General features: G+C 43.8%; 1 protein-coding gene across 50 annotated transcripts in view; it reads right to left on the bottom strand.

Moving 5' to 3' along the window:
- Positions 1-27,349, bottom strand: part of NPHP4 (nephrocystin 4) — a 137,181-nt gene that overhangs the window by 57,400 nt on the left and 52,432 nt on the right. For all 50 annotated transcript variants that reach the window (XR_013408751.1, XR_013408746.1, XR_013408728.1 and 47 more), the window contains 2 exons: positions 18,371-18,553; positions 9,559-9,697 (listed from right to left, as the gene is read on the bottom strand). Coding sequence is in view for 42 of the 50 variants with exons in the window: in XM_077976498.1 (XP_077832624.1) it covers positions 9,559-9,697; positions 18,371-18,553 (322 nt within the window). In the remaining 8 variants the exon portion in view is untranslated. The remainder of the gene's footprint in view (positions 1-9,558; positions 9,698-18,370; positions 18,554-27,349) is intronic.

The following is a 27,349-nucleotide window of genomic DNA, read 5'->3' as shown; positions in this document are numbered from 1 at the left end:
GATGCAGTCAGGACCAGCTGTGTTTGTCTGTTTGTGGGGTTTTTTTTGTTTTTGTTTTTTAGAGGCAAAGTCTGGCTCTGATGCCCAGGCTACAGTACAGTGATGTGATCATAGCTCACTGCAGCCTCAAACTCCTGGGTTCAAGCAATCCTCCTGCCTCAGCCTCCCAAGTAGCTGAGACTACAGGCACATGCTACCACACCCAGCTACTGCATGCATCTATCTATCTAGCTAGCTAGCTACAGAGTCTCACTCTACCGCCCAGGCTGGAGTGCAGTGGTGCGATCTCGGCTCACTGCAACCTCTGCCTCCCAGGTTCAAGAGATTCTCCTGCCTCAGCCTCCCGAGTAGCTGGGACTACAGGCACGTGCCACCACGTCCAGCTAATTTTTTACATTTTTAGTAGAGACAGGGTTTCAACGTGTTAGCCAGGATGGTCTCAATCTCCTGACCTCGGTGATATACCCACCTCAGCCTCCCAAAGTGCTGGGATTACAGGCATGAGCCACTGTGCCCAGCCTTAAGTTTTTTGTAGAGTTAGGGTCTTACTATGTTGCCCAGGCTGGTCTCAAACTCTTGGCCTCAAGCCATCCTCCCACCTCAGCCTCCCAGCGTGCTGGGATTATAGGTGTGAGCCACTGCGCCCATCCAGGGATAGCTGTTTTTACCCATCAAAGACTCTGGGATCCAGAGCAGCTCCGTGGAGATGTGCTGCAGTTGCTCCTGCCCTGGTGGCCCCCTTCCTCCAGTAAGATTTTGGGCCTGTGTTAACTGAACCAGTAGTTGAAGGGGTACGTACATGTGGTCGCTTCCCTCAATGCTGCCAACCAGAAGAACCACAATGGCAGTGGCAGGGGGACAATGTTAATAATCACCCAGCAATCGCTGGGCATCTGCTCCACGCCAGGCAGCCCCGAGCACCTAGACATATCTTTACTCATTTCATCCTTTCCATAATCCTTTGCTATCCTTTGCCCATTTTTCTTTTCTGTTGTTTATCTGCTTCTTATTGATTTGGAGGAGCTCTTTCTGTAATCTTTCTAATCTTCTCATCTTATTTCCTTCATTAATTTTTAATGGTCATATGTATTGCAAATATCTTTCGGTCTGAGGTCTGTCTTCTAACTTTGTTTACAGAGTCTTTTCTCACACACAAGTTTTATATTTTAATGTAATCTTATTTCTCAATCTTCTCTTTTTGGTTTCTGCTTTGTCTATCTTGCTTAAGAAGGCTTTCCTTGTAGGTCTCTAAGGACTTGCTTTATGAATCTGGGTGCTCCTGTATTGGGTGTATATATATTTAGGATAGTTAGCTCTTCTTGTTGAATTGGTCCCTTTACCAATATGTAATGGCCTTCTTTGTCTCTTTTGATCTTTGCTGGTTTAAAGTCTATTTTATCAGAGACTAGGATTGCAACCCCTGCTTTTTTGTTTGTTTGTTTTCCATTTGCTTGGTAGATCTTCCTCCATCCCTTTATTTTGAGCCTATGTGTGTCTCTGCACATGAGATGGGTCATGCTACCTGACTTCAAACTATACTACAAGGCTACAGTAACCAAAACAGCATGGTACTGGTATCAAAACAGAGATATAGACCAATGGAACAGAATACAGCCCTCAGAAATAATACCACACATCTACAATCATCTGATCTTTGACAAACCTGACAAAAACAAGAAACGGGGAAAGGATTTCCTATTTAACAAATAGTGCTAGGAAAACTGGCTAGCCATATGTAGAAAGCTGAAACTGGATCCCTTCCTTACACCATATAATAAAATTAATTCAAGATGGATTAAAGACTTAAATGTTAGACCTAAAACCATAAAACCCCTAAAAGAAAACGTAGGCAATACCATTCAGGACATAGGCATGGGCAAGGACTTCATGTCTAAAACACCAAAAGCAATGGCAATAAAAGCCAAAATTGACAAATGGGATCTAATTAAACTACAGAGCTTCTGCACAGCAAAAGAAACTACCATCAGAGTGAACAAGCAACCTACAGAATGGGAGAAAATTTTTGCAATCTACCCAACTGACATAGGGCTAATGTCCAGAATCTACAAAGAACTTATATTTACAAGAAAAAATCAAACAACCCCATCAAAAAGTGGGCAAAGGATATGAACAGACACTTCTCAAAAGAAGACATTTATGCAGCCAACAGACACATGAAAAAATGCTCATCATCACTGGTCATCAGAGAAATGCAAATCAAAACCACAATGAGATACCATCTCACACCAGTTAGAATGGCGATCATTAAAAAGTCAGGAAACAACAGATGCTGGAGAGGATGTGGAGAAATAGGAACACTTTTACACTGTTGGTGGGACTGTAAACTAGTTCAACCACTGTGGAAGACAGTGTGGCAATTCCTCAAGGATCTAGAACTAGAAATACCATTTGACCCAGCCATCCCACTACTGGGTATATAACCAAAGGATTATAAATCATGCTGCTATAAAGACACATGCACATGTATGTTTATTGCAGCACTATTCACAATAGCAAAAACTTTGAACCAACCCAAATGTCCATCAATGATAGACTGGATTAAGAAAATGTGGCACATATACACCATGGAATACTATGCAGCCATAAAAAAGGATGAGTTCATGTCCTCTGTAGGGACATGGATGAAGCTAGAAACCATCATTCTCAGCAAACTATCACAAGGACAGAAAACCAAACACCGCATGTTCTCACTCATAGGTGGGAATTGAACAATGAGAACACTTAGACACAGGATGGGGAACATCACACACCGGGGCCTGTTGTGGGGTTGGGGGAGCAGGAAGGGATAGCATTAGGAGATATACCTAATGTAAATGATGAGTTAATGGGTGCAGCACACCAACATGGCACATGTATACATACATAACAAACCTGCACATTGTGCACATGTACCCTAGAACTTAAAGTATAATAATATAATAAAAATGGAACCTTAAAAAGAAAAAAGAAGGCCTTCCTAACCCAAAGGCCATAAAAATATTCTCCAATGTCTTTTTCTAAAATTTCTCAAGTTTGTTTTTCATACTTTAAGTATTTAATCCATCCCATTTTACAGCTGAGGAAACAGGGACAGAGATATTAAGTAACTGCTCTGATATTCAATTAGGAAGTATGCATTCATAAGCAATACATGCAATTGTTTTGAAAGTTAAATGCTACCACATTGTTCATTTCCTTTCAGTACGTGTGTTCTTTCAACATGCCTTTGTGAAAGTTTACCCACCATGATACGCATAGATCTATTATCATTCATTTAACTGACACACAGCATTTCACTGTCCAAATAAGTCAGTTTTTCCATTCACTGACTGGGAAGCCGGCAGACTGTTTTCAAATTTTAACTTAGAAGCTGCTGTGAAGCTGAGCCCACCCATGTCTCCTTGTACATATGAACTGGTAGTTCTCTCTAACAGGCGTCTGGAAATGGCATTTCTGAGTTGTAGGATATTAACTAAATCTTATAAAATCACTCTTCAAAGTGGCTGTACACATCACATTCTTCCCACAGTGTTAAGGGTTCCGCTTTAACCACATCCTCATGAACCTTGGCACTATTAGACAGCTAGATTTCTCCAATATGAGGGGAATAAAATGGTTTCTCATTTTATTTTGCGTTTCTCAGATCACCAGCAATACTGAGCACTTTTTCATACGCTTATGGTTATTCGTTATTCTGGCTTCTTCTCTATAAATCCCCTCTTCATATGACGACAACGTTAACGATTGCCCAGCAATTGCTGAGCATTGTCCATTTTTCTTTCCTGTTGTCTATTTCTTATTGATTTGGAGGACCACTTTCTATAATCTATCTTCTTTCTAATCTCCTAATTCTAACATTTCTGAAGTTCTGGTTTTTAGGCCATCAGGAATTTATTATTGTACCTGACATGAAATTAGGATTGAATTTTATATTTTCCATGTGGGCAAGAGATCACACCACGCCATTTACTGACTGGTACTCCTCGCGGTAAGCAGAGTAACTGCTGCCACCCCAGAGATACCCATGTCCTAATCTCAGAACCTACACCTGTGTTCAATGCCAAGGGACTAAGTTGACCTGAGACGGGGGGGTTGACCCTGGGTTATCCAGAAGGGTCCAATGTACTCACAAGTCTTTGTAAGTGAAAGGCAGGGAGGCAGGAGGGTCAGAGTTCAGTGGGACTGGAAGGTGCTGCACGGCTGCCTTTGAAGATGGAAGAAGGAGCCAAGGGACACAGGTGGCCTCCTGGAAAATGCGAGGAAATGGATTTTCCCCTGGAGCCTCCAGAGAAGGAGCACAGCCCCACTGAGCCCTCAATTTTTAAGACTGCAGAACCCACTTTAGACTTCTGACCTCCAGAATTTTAGGATAATAAGCTCCTGTTGCAATGTCACTAATTTGTTGTAGCAGCCATCAGAAACTAATACATTCCTTCTTTGCAAGTTGTCACATATCACGCCTTATATTTTGTCCCATTATCTATTTATCTCCCTCTGTATCAATGCTATACTTGTTCTAGAAATTAGAACATTACGGTAAGCCTGAAAACTAAGAAAGGTGAAGCCTCCCTCCCTCTTCAAAATTGTCTTGACTATTCTTGACTATGTATTTTTTTTAATTAAAAAATAACCCCAGCATTTTGGGAGGCCAAGGCGGGAGGACTGCTTGAGGCCAGGAGTTCAAGACCAGCCTGTACAACATAGCAAGACCTTATCTCTACAAAACAAAAAACTGAGCCGGGCATGGTGGCACTGCCTGTAGTCCCGGCTACTCGGGAGGCTGAGGCAGGTGGATTGCTTGAGCTCAGGAGTTCAAGGCTACAGTAAGCTGTGATTATGTCATGCACTCCAGCCAGAGCAACGAAGTGAGAATTTATCTCTAAACACAAAACAAAACAAAAACCCTGGAATATATCCTAAAAGAAAATAAATGCAGCTCATGGGAGAAAGACATACCAGGCGGAGAGCATGAGCCAAGACTCAAAAGTCCGGAAAACAGCAGCATGGTGAGTGAATCACAAGTAGCACACGCAGCTAGGAAACGCTTCCAAACCCCTGGATGATCGGTCCTGGTGGGGATGATTTCAGCAGCCAAGAAACCACTAACAACAGTCCAGGACTTCTACTGCTGGCCAAGAAGAGTAACAGCGATCAGACTGACCCTCCCATCTAAAATACATTTTCTTTTAAACACAAAATACGTAAAACAGTGGTTTTCAAGACAGCGGACTTCAGGCAACAAAACAGAGTGATCCCGAGGGCTGGGAAACAGAAGAGGGAAGGCCTACCCTGCCCCCAGCTCACTGTGTTCAGTGAGGTTGCACCAGACAGGATGAGTAGCACACAGAGAGAACGCCAGCCGTGTACAGAGGGTCCCACCCTAGCATTCAGTAGAGTGCAGATCAGGAAACTTCCTAAGGCCAAAAGAGAAAGAACCACCAGAGAGGATTACAGGGAACAGGGCCTGGTCTTCACAGGGCGGGCAGACATAGTGCTGTTCCCTCCAGCCATGTGGTAATCCTCATTCTTCATGGGACACCAGGCAGACCCCTCGGAGGGCACCTGTCATCTCAGTGAGAAATAATCAGCCCTAGACGAAATGCTGATCTGATCTCACCTAACAAATCTTAAAAGCAAGACCCAAAAGGATCTAACAATTTTCAAAGCTTAAGAATATTTATCAGATACAAAAATATTCAGTATCCAATATGAGAAAATTCTCAATATCTGGAGTCCATCAAAAGCTATCAGACATCCAAAGAGGCAGGAAAACAGAACTCAATCAGGAAAGCCTATCAATCAAAACTGATCCTGAACTGACAAAGATATCAGAATTAGCAAACCAGGATATTAAAGTAGTTATAACTGTACTTCTTAAGTTCAAAAAGCCAGAGGAAACATTGAACATGTTAAGTCAACACACGGAAGATATAAAACAAGCCCAGACAGAACTTCTAGAGATTAAAACTATAATATCTGAGATGAAAAGTATACTGAATGGGATAAATGGCAGATCAAACACTCCAGAAGAAAAGAACTTGAAGTGAACTTGAAGATATGGCAATAGAAATTATCTAAAATGAAACACGCAGCGAAAGAAGGTTATAAATAAAAGTGAACAGAGTATCAGCGAGCTGTGAGACAACTTCTGGCAGCCTGATAAACTTGTAATTGGGGCCTCTGAATGAGAGGATGAGAGAGAAAGACAGAAGAGAGAGAAAGATGTGAAGAAATAATGACCACAATTTTTCCAAATGTGATGAAAACTATAAATCTAGAGATCTAAGAAGCTCAAGGAACCCCAGCAAAAAAATCAGTTTAAGAACCATTCTGGGCAAGCAGAGGCAGTGGCAGACTGGTTTTTAAATCTCCTCCAAATGCCTTACGAAATCAGGGCAACCAGGGAAGTAAAACCAAAGCCCACAGACGGCGTCCACGATTGATCCAGCCCAAAAGCCCGACAACAGGATCAGCCCATCAGAGTTTATAATTAATTTGATTAGAAGGTCTTCAAAACATAACTAGCTGCTCTTTTCCAGTGCCGTAACTATATCTTTATTTACTTATTTATTTTTGAGACAAGGTCTCGCTCTTTTGCCCAGGCTGGAGTGCACTGGCGTAATCACAGCTCACTGCAGCCTCAATCTCCTGGGCTCAATCAATCCTCTTGCCTCAGCCTCCTGAGTAGTGGGGACTAAAGGTGCACACCACCGTGCATAGCTAATTTGTTTTATTTTTAGTAGAGATGGGGTCTTGCTATGTTGCCCAGGCTGGTCTTGAACTCCTGAGTTCGAGTGATCCTCCTGCCTCAGCCTTCTAAAGTGCTAGGATTACAGGCATGAGCCACCATGCCTGGCCTGTATCATAATTTAAACACAAGAAAATTTCTTTCCAGAGAAGGTAGCCATATTTTTCCTGAAAGCTAGCTATACAGGTTCATTCTCTGTTTAGGCATTTCTACAGACATGGGCAAACTATGTTTATTATGTATTACTATTGTACTTCTAAGTAACTTAATCAAAAATCAGAGTACAGAGTAGATCCATGGGTTCTGCATCCATGAATTCAACTAGCCTTGGATTGAAAATATTTTTTTAAAAATGGATGGTTGTATCTGCACTGAACACGTACAGACTCTTTTTTTCTTGTCATTATTCCCTAAACAGTACCACAACGATTTACATAGCATTTGCACTGTATTAGGTATTGTAAGTAGCCTAAAGATGATTTAAAGTACACGGGAGGATGTGCGTAGATTACAGCAAATACTACCATTTTATATAAGGGACTTGAGCATCTGGAACCAGTCCCCCATGGATACCGAGGGATAACTCTAATCATGTTTACACTTAGTTACAAAATATACCCAATTTATAATCTAAGGTCCTCTGTTTTTCATAATTATGTTTCTTAAAGGTTGATAGGTATTTTATTTTTAAAATATAACTATGTCAAAGAGTGTACATCAAAGAAGGAAAGATACCAGATGTAAGCAAGAAGCAAATAATGGGTTGCTTTTTTTTTTTTTTTTTTGAGACGGAGTCTCGCTCTGTCGCCCAGGCTGGAGTGCAGTGGCACAATCTCGGCTCACTGCAAGCTCCGCCTCCCGGGTTCACGCCATTCTCCTGCCTTAGCCTCCTAAGCAGCTGGGACTACAGGCGCCCGCCACTACGCCCAGCTAATTTTTTGTATTTTTAGTAGAGACGGGGTTTCACCGTGTTAGCCAGGATGGTCTCGATCTCCTGACCTTGTGATCCGCCCGCCTTGGCCTCCCAAAGTGCTGGGATTAGAGGCGTGAGCCACCGTGCCCGGCTGGGAATGGGTTGCTTTAAATGACCCTGTATTATGACCCTCTGTTTAGTTTTTTGAAATTGTGTGTCCTATGCCTTGAATGCACTCAACTTTATCAAATGAAATTGGAAATTCATTCTACACCGACTCTGACAGGAAAAGCCTGCATGCCACCCACCACCACAAGGGATTCTAGTATAAGGGATACTGTGCATTTCAGTGCCATTTATATAAGATGGGATTATTAATGTACACACTGGTGGTAAACAGAAATCCTGAGAACAAGCTGGTAGGCACAAAACTCAAACACTGAAAAAACAAAAACATTAAAACCATCAAATGCATCACCTCTCTGAAAAACAGGAAAATACTCAACGATGCAGTTTGTCCCAGAGAAATCAACTATTAAGTTTTGGTACCAGAATATTCCCAGATAGCTCAGAAAATCCCAAAAGACCATGTTTATTATGTATTACTATTGTACTTTTAAGTAACTTAAAAATCAGAGTACAGAGTAGATCCCTGGTTTCTCCATCTATGAATTCAACCAGACTTGGGCTGAAAACATTTTTTTTTAAATGGATGGTTGTGTCTGCACTGAACACGTACAGACTCTTTTTTCTTGTCATTATTCTCTAAACAGTACAATTTACATAGCATTTGCACTGTATCAGGTATCTCCGAAAGTCATCGACTTAATCAAATTCACCAACTTAGAAATGCTTCCACCAATTGTTAAAATCAAATTCGACAAGATCAGTTCCCATAAATTAGAGTCTCAATCCACGAAGAAAACCCCTCCTGAGTGACAGAAGCACCAGCAGTTTTGCACCAGGACTCGGGGCCACAGCCGAGCACAGAAAGCAGGTCCTCCCTCGACACCTGGGCGTCACCAGCTGGAGCCCTGAGGAGCACAAAGCTCCCTCCACAGGCTTGCACGTGTGTTCATTCCCTATCTTGCCATCTGGAACGGGCAGAAAGAAGGAAGTCATCACCTGCGACTAGGGATCCCAGAACTTTCAGTGGCGAGAACTCCTGACGCCTAGAGCCAAGGCCCCATACTCATTCAGGTGGACTACTCCAACACTCCCTCATACCCTCCGCCCCTCACTTCACTAAAGGTGGAATTCTCAACCAGGACATGGGTCTAAACCAAGAGGCTCTGAGCACAGGGTACTGCCTCAGCAGAAGCAGCCAGGCTGACAGCCAACAAGAACTCTTTAACCTCCTAACCATGTGGACTTGCTGCCACCACAGGGCCAGGGCTCTACCTCTGCTGGCAGCCCTTGCTGCTTGCAGACACTTGTGACTCCCTTTCTTAAAGCCACAGACTCAGATCAGACTCCGAACTTTCGGGCAGGGCTTCAAGGTGAGTAGACAGAGGGCTACTTTAACCATGCAAACTCAAGGTGGCAGTCCTTGACTCTCGATCACCCTCTAATTCTGGGGTCCCACATTTGCAGGGCACCCACATTTGCAGGGCACCCATGTGACGTGTCCTTTTACATGCTTAATTGGGGAGCTGTCAAGTAACTGAGCTGACTCTGGGCTGAAGCACAAGTAACAAGCTTCTGGGCCACACTTCAACACTGTCCAATTCTACACCTTGGTATTAAGCAAAAACCCAACAGATTCAATCAATGCCATCTATGGCGATTATCTTACAAATGTGATGATTATCGTACCGGACTAAGTATGCTTCCCCAGGAACAGATGGAAGTACTGCCTGCCGTGTGCCTGGCAAGTCAGCTCTCTGGAAACACTTACTGGAAGGGGACATGGGTGGTTTCCTGGCAGGCTGCCGCTCCGCCTTGGGGCCGCTGACAGGCTCCGCGGGTGCATCCAGGTGTTCTTCTGAGCCCAGTGAGAACTGGAACCGGACTGTACCCGACTCCACCTGCTTCACCTGCAATGGACCAAAACAGCAGTGATGGCCACTCCCTTCATCAGCACACCTGTCAGAACCATCCAACCAGGAACAGCAGGCTCTGCCCTAAAACAAAGTCTACGTGAAATCAGAGGTTTCTGACACCACATGTTCTTAGATTATAATCAAGTAGTTTGAGCAAAAAGCAATTGGCGTGGCACTAAAAGCCCTGCAGACCACACAATCATGGAATGACCCTTACCCAAGCAGAAATCGCAATCTCTCTCTCCAGTTGTGAATGTTTCCATTGACCTATGTGAAACTGACATCTTTATTCTGGGTATGGCTCTGCGGGTTTTGGCACACACACACAGATTCACATAACCAGCACCACACTCAGGGTGCAGGCCAGCCCCATTCCCCCAGGGTGCTCCCTTGCCCTGCCCCTCTGCAGCCACACCCGGCTCCTGCCTAACCCGGGCAATCTATGACTGCTTCCCCAGCACTGTCATTTGGTCTTTTCGAGAATGTCAAAAAAATGTCCGACACATGAAATCACGTAAAGTATAACTTTTGAGACCAGCTTCTTTCATTTAGTGTAAGATTGATGAGATTCATCCAAGTTGTTGCATATACATCAGACTGTTTCTTTTTTATTACTGAGTGATATTCTATTGTACGGATGTATCAGTTTATTTATCCATTCACTCACAAACATTTGGGTTGTTTCTGGTTTGGGTGATTATAAACAGAGCTGCTACAAACACATGTGTTTGTGTGAATACAGGTTTCATTTCTCCAAGAGTAGGACTGCTGGGTCATATGGTATATTTAATTTCATAAAGCACTTCCAAACTTTATTTCTGGACTCTCTAGTCTGTTCCATTAATCTAATCCCTTGACAGTAATTAGTGTAGCTCTACAGTGTTTAAACTGTGAACTGTGTAGTCTGATTCCTCCAACTTTACTGTTTTTTTTTTTTTTAACTATTTTGACTCTTCTAATTCCTTTACCTTTTCAGATAAATTTCAGAATCTGCTTGTCTATAATTCCAAAAAAATCCTGCTGGGATTTTGATTGAAAACTGCATAAAATCCCTACATCAACCTTGGGCAGAACTGACAGCTTTACTATGTTGAGTTTTCCAAGACATAAACATGTTACATCTCTCCAATTATTTAGGTCTTCTTTGATTTCACCTAAGAATAACCACAGTGACAACTAGCAAAAAGACAGTTTTATTGTTTTCAGCATACAGATCCCGTATCTATTTTGTCAGATTTCATGGAGGGCAGGCTTTGTAAATAATACTGTTTCTGCATTTTGCTTTCAATTTTTCAGTGCTAGTATACAGAAATAGGACTGATTTTTCATGTTGACTTCCTGTGTTATCCTGCAACCTCACTAAACCCACTTACTCATTCCAAAAGGACTTTTTTGTAGATTCCTCAGAATCTTTGACATGGACGATCATGTTTTCTGCAAATAAGGACAGTTTTGTTTCTTCCTTCTAATGTGTATGTCTTTTGTTTTCTTGACTTACAGCACTGACTACAACTTCCAATGCAATACTGAACATGACGTTGAATGCTAACAGTGGACATCCTTTACTTGTTCCTAATCTTAGGGGGAAAGCAATCAGTCTTTCACCATTAAGTATGATGTTAGCTAAAGAGTTTTTGTAGATACCACTGATCACGCTGAGGAAGTTTTCTTTTATTACTAATTTGCTCAGTTTTTATCATAAACTGATGCTGAATATTGTCGAATGCTTTTTCAATATCAATTGCCAGGATCATATAGTTTTCCTTCTTTAAGCTGTTACTATAATGAATTACATTTATTGATTTCCAAATAGAAAACAGACTTGCATTCTTGGGATAAAGCTCCACTTGGTTATAGTGTATTATTCTTTTTCCGTATCCCTGGACTCAATCTGCTAATATTTTGTTATTTTGCACCTATGTTTATGAAGGATATGGGTCCACGGTTCTGTTTTCTTATTACTATCTTTTTCTGGTTTTGATATCAGGGTAATGCTGGCTTCATTTCATGAGTTGGGAATTGCTCCCATCTTTTCTGTTTTCTGAAATAGATTGTATAAAAGCAGCATTATTTCTTCTTCACATGTTTAGTAGAATTCATAGGCCTGAATATTTCTTTTTCAAAAGTTTTTAAACTATGAATTCAATTTATATGAGTTATAGGACCACTCAAGTCATCTACTTCATCTTGGCTGAGTTTTGGCAGTGTAGCGTTTAATATTCATTCCTCAATTTGACCTAAATTGTCAAAATTTATGTGCAGAGAATTGTTCATAGTATTCCCTTATCCTTTTAACACCTGTGAGTCTGTACTGATATTCCTTCTTTGATTCCTAATATTAGTAATTTGTGTCCTCCCTTCTTTCTCTTTCAGTCTTGCTAGAAGTTCATCAATTTTACTGACATTTTCAAACAGGTTTTTGTTTCATTGGGTTTTTGCTATTTTTTAATTTTTAATCTATTATTTTTGTTTTCAATTTTATTAGTTTCTGCTGTTACTGACTTCTGAATTGCTTTGGGTTTATTTTACTCTTCTTTTTCTAGTTTCTAAAGACAAAGATTAGATCGCTGAATTAAGATCTTTCTTCTGTTCTAATACAAGCCCCTAACGCTAAGCATATTTGAGCTGCATCCTACAAATTTTGATATGTTGTATTTCCATATTTGTTAAGTTCACAGTATCTTCTATTTTCCCTGGAGGCTTACTCTTTAATTTATGGATTTTTACATACTGTTTAATTTCCAAATGGTTGAAAATTTTTATTATCTTTGTTATTGATTTCTAGTTCAATTCCATTATAATCTGAGAACACATCTTGTATAATCTCAACTCTCTTAAAACTGAAGTTTGTTTTATGACCAAGGATATTGTCTATCTTGATGAATGCTCTATGTGCACTTGTAAACAGCGTGTATCTGCTGTTGTTGGGGAGAGTGCTCCATCAATATCATTCCGATCCAGTTGGTCGATGGTGATGTTCAGTCCTTCTGTATCATTGCTGATTGTCTAGCTAGTTGTTCTCTGTTTACTTAGAGAGGATGTTGAAGTCTCTATAATTGTGGATTTGTCCATTTCTCCTTTCAGTTCAATCAGTTTTTGCTTCGTGTATTTTGAAGCTCTATGTTAGATGCGAGCAATTTTAGGATTGTTATGTCTTGGCAACTGACCCTTTCATCATGTGTACTATCTCTTAATTCCTGGAAATTTCCCCTATTCTGAAGTCTAGTTTGTCTGATAGTGTCTGATAGTAATATAGCCACTCCAGCTTTCTTTAATTAGTATTTGAACAGAATATTTTCCATTCTTTTAATTTACATTATATTTATTTAAAGTATATTTCTTATAGACAGTATATAGTTGGGCTTTGTCTTTCATTAAGCCTGATAATATCTCTTAAACTGGTGTGTTTATACTATTTACACGTAATGTAATTACAGGCATACCTCAAAGATACTGCAAGTTCAGTTCCAAACCACTACAATAAAGCAAGTCACTTGAATTGTTTGGTTTCCCAGTAGATTTTAAAGTTATATTTACACTATACTGTAGTCAATAAGTGTGTAATAGCATTATGTCTTAAAAAAAAAAAAAGTACTGTACCTACCTTAATTTAAAAATACTTTGTTGCTGGCCGGGTACAGTGACTCACGTCTGCAATCCCAGTACTTTGAGAGGCACGCAGATCACCTAAGGTCAGGAGTGCAAGACCAGCCTGGCCAACATGATGAAACCCCATCTCTACTAAAAATATAAAAATTAGCCAGGTGTGGTGGCGGGCACCTGTAATCCCAGCTACTTGGGAGGCTGAGCCAGAAGAATCGCTTGAACCCAGGAGACGGAGATTGCAGTGAGATGAGACTGCGCCACTTCACTCCAAATGGTTGGGTTACAGAGTAGGACTTAAAAAAAAAAAGCCACTTTCTTGCTAAAAAATGCTAACCATTGTGCCATTATAGGTATGGTGACTCACGCCTATAATCCCAACACTTTGGGAGGCCAAGGTGGGAGGATCCCTTGAACCCAGGAGCTCAAGATCATCCTGGGCAACACAGCAAGACCTCAACTCTACAAAAATTAAAACATTAGCCAGGCATGGTGGCACATGCCTGTAGTCCTAGCTACTCAGGATGCTGAGGTGTGAGGATCGCTTGAGCCTAGGAGTTCAAGGCTGCAGTGAACTATGATGATGCCACTGCACTCCAGCCAGGGCAACAGCGTAAGACCTTGTCTCAAAAAAAAAACAAAAAACAAAAAACAAAAAACACTAAGGATCATCTGAGCCTTCCAGAACATTGTAATCTTTTTGCCGGTGGAGGGTTGTGCCTTGATATTGATGGCTGCTGCCTAATCAGAGTAGTGGTTGCCGAAGGTTGGGGTGGCTGCAGCACTTTCATAAAATAAGACAACAATACAAGTTTGCTCCATCAATTGACTTTTCATGTCATAAAAGAGTTCCCTGTATCATGTGATGCTATCTGACAGCATTTTACCTTAGGCAGAACTTTCAAAATCATAGTCAATCTTCTCAAACCTTGCCATTGCTTTATCAACTAAGTTTAGGTAATATTCTAAATATTGTATCTATGTACCTTTAAAATCTCTCCAAACACTGTGTTTAGTTTTGGTTTGGTTTGGTTTTGAGACAGAGTCTTGCTCTGTTGCCCAGGCTGGAGTGTAATGACGCGATCTCAACTCACTGCAACCTCTGCCTCCTGGGTTCAAGTGATTCTCCTGCCTCAGCCTCCCGAGTAGCTGGGATTACAGGCATGTGCCACCACATCTGGCTAATTTTAGTATTTTTAGTAGAGACGGGGTTTCACCATGTTGGCCAGGCTGGTCTTAAACTCCTGACCTCAGGTGATCCGCCCACCTCAGCCTCCCAAAGTGCTGGGATTACAAGCGTGAGCCACCATGCCCAGCCACAGTGTTATAATTTTTGCTACAACCATCCAACATATTTTAAAGAAGAAGAGAAGAACATTATATTTACCATCTCTGTTGTTTTTTCTTCATTCTTGATGTTCCAAATTTCTATCTGGTATCATTTCCCCTCTGTCTGACGATTCTTTTAGCAATTCTTTAAGCAAATTATCTGCTACCAAGGAATGCTCTTACTTTCAGTTCATCTGAGAATGTCCTCATTTCACACCTTTGTTCTGTTTTTGTTGTTGTTGTTGTTTTTTGTTTGTTTGTTTGTTTTACTGGACATAGAATTCTGAGTTCCAAGGTCTTTCTGTTAGTACTTTTAAAATGTCCCACTTTCCTTCTGGTCAGAGTGGTTTCTGATGAGGAATCAACAGTCACTCAAATTATTATTTCTCTGTAATGCATCATTTTTCTATAGCTGTTTTTAAGAATCTTCTTCGTCTTTAGTTTTCAGCAGTTTGCATATGATTTATCTGAGTGTAATTTCCTCACATTTATTCCTGGGTTTCACTGAACTTGGATCTGCAGATTTATGTCTTTTGCCAAATTGGGGAAGTTTTCAGCCAATATTTTTTCAAGTACTTTTTTCTATACCATAGTCTCCTCTACCAGGACTGGGTGCTAGCCTTTTTGGTAGGGACCTGCAGGTCAACGCTGAGGCTTTGCCCCTTGTCTTCCAATCATTTTCTTCTCTATTGCTCAGGGTGAATAAATTTCTATTGGTTTATCTTCAAGTTCACTTACTCTTTTGCCATCTCCATTCTGCTGTTAGGCCATCTAGTAGTTTTTTATTTTGGTTATTTTGTTTTTCAGTTCTAAAATTTTCATGTGATTGTTCTTTCTATCTTCCATCTCTTCACTGAGACAGCCTACCTTCCCATTTATTTCCAGAGTGTTTGCTCTTTTTTACTAGAGCATCTTTATTATGGCTGATTTAAATTCTCTGTCTGATAATGCTAACATTTGGGCCACCTCAGTATTGGTGTCTGTTAAACGTCTTTTCTCTACAAGCTGTATTTTCCAGGTTCTTTGTATGACAATTAATTTTAGAGCATGTCATAGACACTTTGAACATTATATTATAGTCTCATTTAAATCCTGTGAAGAATGCTGGTATTTTTATTTAGGTAGGAATTGACCCCGTTGAGTTCAGGACACAGTTTCTGACCAGCATCCTGTAAGCTGTGGTTTCAATGTCAGTTTCATTTTCAAAACCTGTGCAGTTCTTCAGATCTCTCCCGCATGTGGCTCCACCCAGCAGGCAGCTCTGGGACTGGGAAGCAGTCAGCCCCACAGTCTCAAAGTCTTTGGTATGCCATTCAGGGTCAGACCCACACATGTGCAGCTTCCGGGTGAACCCAGGGTTTTGTAAACAACCTTACAGGGCCGCTTCCCCAGCTCCTCCCTCAGTGATCTCTCTCGTATCTTCCAGTAGAGCCCCCTTTTCAATCCTCCAACCAGCTCTGCTGCCCCCTGCAACAGTGCCTGAATCCAAGGCCAAGCAGTAGGAAGACAGAGTGCTTTAAAGATGGGCAGAAATGTATAAAGGAGCTAAAATTTTCATCTGTCATTATGAGAATTCAGTATATAATGTCTAAAATTGTAAATTAAGAAATAGCAGTAGAAGCCTATTATCTAGAAAACAAAGGTAAAGACCATAAGTCACAGCTGAGAGTTGAAAGTGGCTGCCTTTGGAGATATCAATTTAAAAAAAAAAAAAAAGAGGGAGACAATTATTTCCTCAAGGGAAAAGGGCAGCAGTTGTTTAAGAAAGTAAATAATCATGATGATATATGACTTCATTTCATAGTCAATAATGGTGAAATAAGCACAACAACATAAACTAAAATCTAGCTACCCCAAAGTTATGGGCTTTGAATTCTATTTCTGTTTTTCTTTGATTAACATCTGCCACTCCCACTCAACAGTCATGGGATCAGGGATGTTTTTTCTTAGAGTATATGTAGGTACTCAATAAAAGTTCACTGAGTGATGAATGACTGACTGAGATAAAGAAGAGGCTGGTGCAGTGGCAGAGATAGGCACACCTAGGTTTCCAAGTGACCTGACTTGAGAGCGGCTGGCACCACTACGCAGGAAATACAGGCAGAAGCAGAGGAGTGCCTTCGCAGGGCAGGAAAGTGAGTCAAGTTTGTGACCAAGGTTAGTTCACTGCTTCGGTTAATTATATCACTTTAGAGTAGTGGCCCTCAACCCGGGGCAATTTTACCCCCCAGGAAACATCTGGCACTGTCTGTGGACTTTCAGGGCTCTCACAACTGGGGGGATGCTGCTGGCACCCAGGGAACAGAGGCCGGGAATGCTGCTCAACATCCTCTAGTGCACAGGACGGCCTCACACCAAGAATTATCTGGCCCAAATGTCAACAGAGCTGAGGTCAAAAACTCCTGATTTGGAAGTGGTACTCCTTGTGGAAAATGGCAGAACTTGATACATTTGTACCCTTAAGATAGTAAACCTTCAAAACATTCATGCTCCAATATAGTTTACAGGCTTAAAAATTAAGGGCAATATGGTGGCATGATAGACCTAAAAGTAAACAGAAGAAATATTTATTTGTATACCTATCCAACGGGGAGGAGAGGGGAGGGAAGAGGAGAGAGGAGAGAGAAGAGAGGAGACAAGGAGAGACGGGAGGACACGGGAGTGGCGGGCAGGGGAAGACCGTAATGGTTTCAGGATTTCTAGCAGCAATTTTATAATAAGGGCTCAAACCAAACCATGTAGGAGTGCAGCAAAATATGGTCCCATCAGGAGAGACGTTCCTTATAGGAAGAAAAGCTGCACAATCAGCTGTTCCCTTATTCAGGTCCCCCAAGCATTATCCAAATCATCAATAACAACACTGAACACATTATCTGTCACTGGAGTCAGCACAGAGGTGACAAACTGAAATAACATGCACAGTCCTTTTACCTTAGAAAAATGAGGCACCTGAGTGCTAAAAAGCTCCTGCTTGCACTGCTGAAATGGACATGTTTTAGAATGTGAGGGAAGACCAAACAGTGCACCCAAGCAGAAACTGCCACGCCTCAGAGAGCCCAATGGACTCCAGCATCTGCCAGAGCAGGGTTTCGCACTGTGTCTGTGGTGCCCTGGGTCACCACTAACCATCCTCCACCACCACCAATGGGGCCAAGGAGACTGGGGATGAGACCCTCACACACACTTCAACCCACTCTGCTCTACTTTTTTTTGCTTTCTTAATTGGGGTGCAGAGAACATTTCATTTCAGAGATTTTTTTAAAAACCTGAGAATCTCTGCTGTGGTCCTACCTCTTTGTACACAACCGAGGTGCAGCAAGCATTAGTGATAAGTCACAAAGATAAGCCAGGGCTAGAAACCAGAACTGGCTCCCACCACAGCACTCATCCACCAAAAAACCTATTGGCAAAGACCACACAAGGCCCCAGCTCCAATGCTCCCAATGCGCATGCCACAGAGGTGAATCTCGCTGCAAAGTGTGTACACATCAGCTGGAGGTTCACCAAGTCATCCCAGGAAATCAGTATGTGAACAGGGATAAAACCCAGGGTAAAACTGGTCTTAAGAAGTTTACATAAAAACGTCACACTAATCTTTCTAAAGGCATATCCACGACATGAAAAAAATTCTGTAAATGAAACATCTGCAAACATATTTGTGAACTTTTGCTTTTGAAAATGAATGAACTTGCTAGAAGCTCACCAGAGATGCATAAGAAAGACCTAATAATTTACCTCTTCAGAGCTCATGCTGGCTGAGGGTACTTTGTAGACCAGACAGTGCGAGGGGTTGGGCTGGATCCCGCCCTGCAGAGGCAGAGTCACCCTTCCAGAACCGGCTTCCAGCAAGGGGTTCCAAACAGCCCAGCGGACCATGTGCATGCACGCCAGGTTGGACAGAGAGGTGACCGAAGCCGCCTAGAATTAAAACAAAGCACATTGGTGTATGAGTTATCACAGAAGCCACCTGGAGAGGGGAAATCAACAGTGCTTTCACGTGTAAAATTCAACTAGAGCTCAGTGTAGCAAGGAGCAGGGATCGTCAGTTACATTTTATAAAAGGAACTGGGGCAGCAGGAGGACGTGGCATCCACAGTCAGACAGCAGGGCGCAGATAGTCTTCAGTTACGTGACCCCACCAACCCAACCAGGACTCCTGCCCACCCATGAGTCTCCTTTTCTGGACCAAGGTAGCGGCGGCTTCCCCCTTAGAGAACACCAATGTTTTATGACCCCCTGTTCCCGTAAGGATCTTTCCATAGGTTTGTAAACACCCTGCACCTTGCCAACAACAACTCAAACCCATCAGGAAAATACTAGGAACAGCACTTTGAATTCCTCATCAGAAACTTGGTAAAATAATGAAGAACGCACATGTATATTTAATTCAGCATTATTAGCACACATTTTCTCCACAAAGCTCCAGCTTCCAATAGGACATTTTATATCTGTAGCTTTCATGAAATTGGGAAATCGATCGGGTCAAATTCCAGGCATTGTTCCTTCTTTCTCCTTCTCCATGGCTGGCCAAATGGAAGGAATGAGGACACTATGAAAACCCTTGGGTTATAACCACATTAAAGTCATTTTCACAAACATGGTTTCAGGGCTTGACTGAGTAAAGAGTTTTAAAATTACCAATTTTCATCCATTTACTTAAAAATAAGTAGGACTAAAACTGAACTCTGGTCTTTTTTCAGACCCCAAAGTCCAGCAGAGCCACCTTGTCGAAGAGGGCTCCAGAGCTGCTCGGCTCTGACCAAGGCCCTGCCGGCAGATCCTGCAGGCCCCCCTGGTAGGTGGAGCACACTTAAGTCACCAGGAAGGCCGATCAGCCAGAGGCCCATGCGGTACAGGCAACAGCGGGTCCAACCAGGAGCCCCAGTTACAGCTCCTTTCACTCCTAAGATCACAGCTGCACTGACCAGTGAGTGCTGCAGAGCGCTGCCTCGACGAGAGCCACTGGAACAGCCCAGAGGAAGGAGGGGCAGCCGTCCACTTCCACCTGGGACTTCCAGCCTCAGTGTCCCATGTACAGGAGAAACAGCCCCCAAGCAGGAGGTGGTGACTGGTCCATGAATACAATGCTCCACTTCCTACAGTGCTCCACCTCCCAACCTCCTATAGTGCTCCACCTCCTACCGTGCTCCACCTCCTACAGTGCTCTGCTTCCTACAGTGCTCCACATCCTACAGTGCTCCACCTAATCTCCTAGTGCTCTACCTCCTACACTGCTCCACTTCCTACCGTGCTCCACCTCCTACAGTGCTCCACCTCCTCACCTCCTAACCTCCTACAGTGCTCCATCTCCTAACCTCCTACAGTGCTCTACCTCCTACAGTGCTCCACCTTCTACTGTGCTCCACCTCCTACAGTGCTCCACCTCCTACTGTGCTCTACCTCCTACAGTGCTCCACCTCCTACAATGCTCCACCTCCTAAAGTGCTCCACCTCCTACTGTGCTCCACCTCCTACAGTGCTCCACTTCCTACGGCTTCCCCCCCAGTCCTGGCTAACAGAGACAGCTGCACCCTTCGGGGGTGATGAAAGTAAAATGGGGTGGCTCCCCACTGCTCCCAGTCCTGGGTTTGGCTAAGGTAGCCAAGGGCATCCCTCTTAACAACGCTGCCTGAGGGCATGAACCCAGGCAGCATCGCAAACACAGCCATGGTCACAGCGAAGGGGTGGCCTGGAAGGAGGACACGTCCCACTCTTGGTAATGAATGGACGCCCATGCCCTGCCTAGAATGGGTAGAGCACAGCATCCACCAGGAACAGAGACGCCCAGGGGATCCGCGAATTTGCGCTGCCCCAAGAGCCAAGGACGAAGCAAGCGGTGGTGGCCAGGAATCCTAAGGGATTTTGCTTATTTGGCTGGACATGCCAGTAGGGAACAGCCACACCAGTGTCACTGCCCAGACTGCAGTCAGGTCCCACACAGATCCCCACATGTATGTGTGCACACAAGGCCTCTGAAATCCAGACACAGATGGCCCCGTGGTCTATACTGGGCTAAACCATAGCCAAGTTCATACACAGGCAGATTTGAACACAAAAAAGAAAACAGTTCTTGTTTCTTCCAAGTCAGCCTATTCCAGACTGTTCCTGCCAGATGATATCTCGTCCTGTTATATCCTAAAAATTCAGAATCTGCATCTTGTTTTGCATTAATCTCTTTTCCCATCATAATCGGACCTCAAACTATCCACTTCTGCAGAGCCCTTTGCTGCAGCTAAATTCTAGCTCGTGGGCCAGGATACTGCCACATTCACGCCCCTGTCACAGGGTGAGCAGGGATTGGGTGGTCCCTGGCAATTCAATGAGAAAACACCCACACCGTGGAGAGGACACAGAAAGAATCAGAAAAGTAAGAAATGGAAGCATATGACTCTAAGCCACACTTCCAACATTTGCCAAATACAAAAACGTCTTCCTGTTCCCCGTCCAGTTAGTTGACGACAGATTATAAAACAGTGCTGAGCAACTATAGCATACCAATGACATGGTGATTCTAACTCCACTTCTTTTTAAAAATCAAATTTACAGCCAGGCGCAGTGGCTCACGCCTGTAATCCCAGCACTTTGGCAGGCCGAGGCGGGTGGATCACCTGAGGTCAGGAGTTCAAGACCACCCTGGCTGACATGGGGAAAACCCATCTCTACTAAAAATACAAAAATCAGCTGGGCATAGTGGCCAGCACCTGTAATCCCAGCTACTCGGGAGGCGGAGGCAGGAGAATCGCTTGAACCTAGAAGGTGAAGGTTGCAGGGAGCCGAGATCACACCACCGCACTCCACCCTGGGCGATAGTGAGACTCGTTCTCAACAACAACAAAAAAAATCAAATTACTATAAATGTATTAGGAAAACTTGTCACTATAAGGATTCAACAATGTCCAGACTATTTTTGTAAACAGTTATCATCATAAAATACAGAAGTTTATTCAGGATCAAAAACAAAATAAAGTAAAATATGTATCCACATTTTCATGCTATCTGTACAACTTCTAATTTTCAACTTAGGTGATTCCAATATCTAATTTTCTAATTTCATAGTTCTTTTTGGTTCTCCATCAATAGATGATCTCCTCTGTGCAAAGTATCTGTCAGTTACATAAACATCCATTTTTCCTTACTTTTCTGTTTAACAGCTTTAATAACAACAACAAAAAATGCGTGCAGCGAGTTATTGATCACTCTTTCTGAGACCTCAACAGGCTAATGGGGACCTGGTGGGAAGCCAGTCGCCATGTATTTGCCCACACTTGCTCACTGCCAGCCCACAGAGGGACCCGCAGACAGGAACTGCCCGAAAACCGTCTGGCTCTGCACAAGCACACAAGCAGAGCGAGAGTGCCTCTGACACACTCCTACTGTCAGTGGATTCTAGTGCTTGAGATGACATCAGCTACTTCATCATTTCTTTTCCTGCCCAACTCGGGTCTGAATTCACACAAACTGAAAAGAAAAAAAAAAGCCCCAAATATACCGAATTGCTCCCATTTAGACTTTTTAAGTATAACAGCACAAAATACACAAGTACAAATACACAAAAGACAAAATACACAATACGCAAAAGACAAATGAGGAATACACTGGGATTATGAGTCAGGTTTTGTCGTGGAACAGAAGTGCCACACCTGCACTTACCACACAAAGCCGCTCACAAAAAAGAGACTCTTGGCCCTTGGAAATGCTACAAACCAGAGTCCCTGTGGTGGGCTCAATGTGTCCTCCAAAAAGATGCTCTCAGCCTAATCCCCGGAACCTGTAGCTGTGGCTTTACTGGAAACAAGGGTCTCTGCGGATGTGATTAGTTACAGTGTTACGGGATGAGATTATCCTTCATTATCTAGACTGGCCCTAACTCCAATGGCAAGCATCCCTGGAGGAGCAGGGGAGAGACAGACCAGACACAGAGACAGACACAGAGGGAGACACAGAGAAGAGGCCACATGACAAGGTGGCAGAGAATGGAGTGATGTGGCCACAAGCCAAGGACAGCTAGGACCCCCAAAACCCACAAGCGGCAGGGAGGCCCCATCCCCTAGAGCCTCCCGAGGAACTCAGTCCTGCCACACCTGGGGTTTCCTCGGAAGGAGCTCGGCCTGCCACACCTGGGCTTTGCCTGAGGGGACCTTGGCCCTGCCACACCTGGGGTTACCTGAGGAGGACCTTGGCCCTGCCACACCTGGGGTTTCCTGGGGAGGAGCTGGGCCCCATCACACCTGGGGTTTCCTGAGGAGGACCTCAACCCTGCCACACCTGGGGTTTCCTGGGGAGGACCTCAACCCTGCCACACCTGGGGTTTCCTGGGGAGGAGCTGGGCCCCATCACACCTGGGGTTTCCTGAGGAGGACCTCGACCCTGCCACACCTGGGGTTTCCTGAGGAGGGGCTGGGCCCCGCCACACCTGGGGTTTCCTGGGGAGGACCTTAGCCTTACCATACCTGGGGTTTGCCAGCAGAGCAGATTGTGGACTGCGGCCTCAGAGCTGTGACAGCGCACATTTCCACTGCTTTGATGCTTTGTTACAGAAGCCACTGGAAAGTCATACAGGCCCTTGATGGTTTCTGTCCTCAGATCAACCTGAACTCACTTAGATGAAGGTGAAAACGTCACATTACTTCACGAGCTTCATTTTCTTTACATTTTCAGTGAGACCTTTTCACTCCTGCCTGGGCACCCAGCCTCGGGCCCTGGGCCCGGTTCTGCTGGGACCTCCAGCCCCAGGGACCAGGAATGCACAGTGAAGGGGATGGTGGCCACTCTCTGGGTAATGACAGGGTGGAGTCCCCGCCAAGCAGCGCACTCACGCTCCACTGCCTCAAGGACTTATCCAGATAGAAAGCTGGGCCCAGGGGGTGGTGGTAAGGTGACATGTGGCACTTGTCACATGTGCCTCGATGGAGGTGACATGTGGCACTTGGCTGAGGACAAATTTTAAAAAGACAAACTACTGCATCAAAACATCTCTGAATGTTCCTAGTATCACACAAATCACAGAGGACAGAAAGAAAAAAGAGAGAGAAATATAGGTCTATAATTACACAGACGAAGGGGACGGAGACCTAAGATAAGCGTGAAGAAAGTGGCTCAGGCCCTGGGGTGGGAACACAGTCACATTCACGTGGTGTGAGAGCCACAGCAGGGACGGGGCTGACCCCTTGCAGGCACCATCCACCCAGTGCACCAGCTCCCGTCCTGTGAAATGACCACCACGCAGACACAGGAAACAGAGCAACCAGCCGCACACGGTGGAAGGCACAGACCCAGGAGCATCCTTGGAGGTGGAGCCAGGTGTCCCCCAGCAGCATGACGGGCAGGGCACACAGGCGACAGGCGGCTCTGGAACTCGGAGCTCAGGCCATGGGCTGAGGGCAAGTCCTTCCTGATGACTCGCTCACTGGCCGGCATTCTCCCTGAAGGACACACACAGCTCCTGGCCCTTGATGCGAACTTCACAAGGCCTGAGAGACTGAGACCCACCAGGTGAAGAGCTGCGGGGAGGCAGCAGGCAGCCAGGCCGGCATTGGTGCCTCTCCCTCCTGGCTGAGCGGCAGGAAGAACCTGCTCAGAGGAGCCCAGAGGTCACAACAGGAGCACAGCCACTACCAGCAACAGCGGAGGTTCACAAGCCAGATGCCATCAACCAGAAGTTACTCAGTCCTCAAATCCGATCCAGTACATGCAGAACTGAGTCCAAACGAGATGGACAGCAAACCCGGCAGTGGCTCCCATGCACTCCTGGGGGAGAGGAAACCTAACCACAGGCGGTTAAAGTCACCTCCTCCACCCCTCTATGACACAGGCCGTGCGCTGTCATCTAAAAGCAGAGTGAAATTTAACCCTTTTCCCATCCAGAAAAGCAAAGCGCAGCTGGCTGCCAGCACTCATTTAATTTTACACAAACATGCTCTCTGAGGCTGAAACAAATCTGACTGATTTTCAATATGAAAATAAAATATAAAAACTGTTCTTGGAATTATTTCTAAACAGAACTCACATCAGAATCGTCTGAATCATCAGAATCGTCTATTTGGGAAAAATCGGATTCATCAAACAAATCTTTGGCCAAAAACTGTTCGAGAACGATGCTAACACCACGTGTAGGAATGCTACATTTTCTAGGATTTGACATTCTCAGTGACGGAAAATTACTGTATCTTGTACATGGAAATACCACTACTAAAAACATAATGCTACAAATAGAATGATGTCTTTTGTTTCCAAAGTCAATATACCAAAGCGATGCAAAAATAATAATAAAAGTGAGATACTTCATGGCAAAGCTGCCTCAGGATAAACACTGTAGCCACAAGTGCCCCCAGTATTCTCGGGGCAAACTGGAAAAGGGTTAATAGGCAACATTTTCATTTTGTTCTACTGAGTGAAATAATCATTTTTAAAAATATAAATGAATAACCAAAAAACTGCAGTATGGTTTTAAAGAAATTTAAATAACCTGGTGGAACTCTTCACACAAGGTAATGGGTTCATAAAGCCTTGGTCCTCTGCAAAACAAGCATCAACTTGACAATGACTAAAAGAAGCAATGGCAAAACTGTCACGCATCCGGAGCCATGGCCTGGGTTGGGCAGGTGTGAAGCTCCCCGCCCTCTGGAGCAAGTCTGGGGCCCAGCGACTGGCACACAGGCACTGCAAGGCCTGGGTTGGGCAGGTATGCAGCTCTCCACCATCTGAGCCCAGCCTGGGGCCCAACGGCTGGCACATGGGCACTGTAGGGCCTCTACTACTCACCCCAGCTCCACTTCCCTCCCTGCCCTCACTGGGTCTTAGAAAGCCAATGAACACTGGGCTCAGATTCAGGGCCCAGCATCCATTGCAGTGGGCACTGCCCTTCCACGAGGCCTGGCTCCAGGAAGCAACCCCCACCTCAACCACACAGTAGGGCAACAGGAAACCCCATTCCCCCATGCCAGTGACTACACCAGGGAAGGGGCTCACGTGAGGCTGGCCCCAGGCCTGCTGTAAGACCATGTGTCTATGAGCTCAGATTTAGAGAACTTGGGAGCAGGAAGTTTTCTTTCATTACGGGCCACCAGCAGCGGAAGAAGTTAGCCCAACGCTGTCCACAGCCACACCCCGACCGGGACCCCAGAGCACAGAAGGAGGGGAGAGGACAACAGAGGATGAGGTGGGGCCAGCAGAGGGATGGGAGAAGAGCTACCTGCCCTGGAACAGGCAGAAAGCACCCCACATGCAAGAAAAAGTTGGCCAGCTAGACTTAAAATCAGAACTACTGCTCATCAAAAGACAGTGTAACATTTGGGGTGCTATAGTTTGAACATGGCCCCCAAACGGCATGTGTTGGAAATTTAATCCCCAACAAACCAGTGTTGAGAGGTGGGGCCTCATGAGAGGTGGCGAGGCCATGAGGGCAGAGTGAATGGATGAATGCCATTATCTCGGGAATGGGCCTCTTATACAAGGATGAGTTCAGTCACCCTTTCTCTCTCTCACCCTCTCTTTGCCCTTTCGCCAGCGGGTGACACAACAAGAAGGCCTTCACAAGATGTTGGCACCTGGATCTTGGACTTCCCATCCTCCAGAACCATGCATGAGCCAATAAATTTCTATTCACTATAAATGACCCAGTCTGTGGTATTCAGTTACAGCAGCAGAAAACAGACTAAGACAGGAGCAACCAGGGAATGGGGACACAAATCTCCCCTCTTTACTCCTCATAACTGCAATATGAATCTATAATTACCTCAAAATACAAAGTTTAATTTTGAAGATAGCATGTGGCATATAATAAGAGCTATATACAATGCTAGTAAAATTGTTTAAATAATAATGACTGTCCACAAAAACAAAATAAAAACACAGTGCTAATTTAGACAATATAATGAAAGAAAACATCCCATTTACAACAGCAGCACAAAAAATTACTTATGAAAAAATTTCATAAGAATTGTTAAAAATCTACATTTTGAAACTTTAAAATATTTTTGAAATCATTGCTGAAAGACACAAAAATAGACTTGAACAAATACAAAGACATCCTAGTCTTGCTTAGGGCAACTAAACATCCTTGAGTTGTAAAATTCTCTCTAAATTCAATCATAAATTTACTGCAATCCCAATTCTTAAAATGCCAACCAGCATTTTTTGGAGCTAGACCTCTTGATACAAAAGTTCATCCAGAAAAATAAACATGCAAGAAAAGCTAGAAAAGCAAGGGAAAGAAGAACCATAAGGCTGAACTTGCCTTACAAATGCTAAAACACACAACAGAGCCCCCAAAATTAAAATGGTATGGCCATGGTACATTAACAGACAGGGCAGTCCATGAAATAGAGTAAAAGTCCAGAAACAGATGCACTATCCATAGAGACAGAGTATGTGATAAAGACAGCACATTAAGTCACTATGGCAAAGGGGGACTTCTAAGAAAGTGGAAGTAGGACCAGATGGCCACTGGGAAAAGATAAAATCAGATCCATCCCTCATACCACAAAAAAAAAAAAAAAAAAAAGGGTAGGAGAAACATTGCACAAGGAGAAAACACGGGTGAATTCCTCTATGACTGGGGAACAAAGAAAGGCTTTTTCCCTCTGACTCAAAATCCAGATACAATAAAAGAAAGAACTTACATATCTGAGTACATTAGAAGATGTTTTAATGCTTACACAGCCAGAAAAAAATAAAAAGACAAATGACAAAATGAGGAGAAAATATCTGCACTAT

The sequence above is a fragment of the Macaca mulatta genome, chromosome 1 (assembly GCF_049350105.2).
Source record: "Macaca mulatta isolate MMU2019108-1 chromosome 1, T2T-MMU8v2.0, whole genome shotgun sequence".
NCBI classification, from domain to species: domain Eukaryota; kingdom Metazoa; phylum Chordata; class Mammalia; order Primates; family Cercopithecidae; genus Macaca; species Macaca mulatta.
This window is presented reverse-complemented; position numbering and strand designations above follow the sequence as displayed.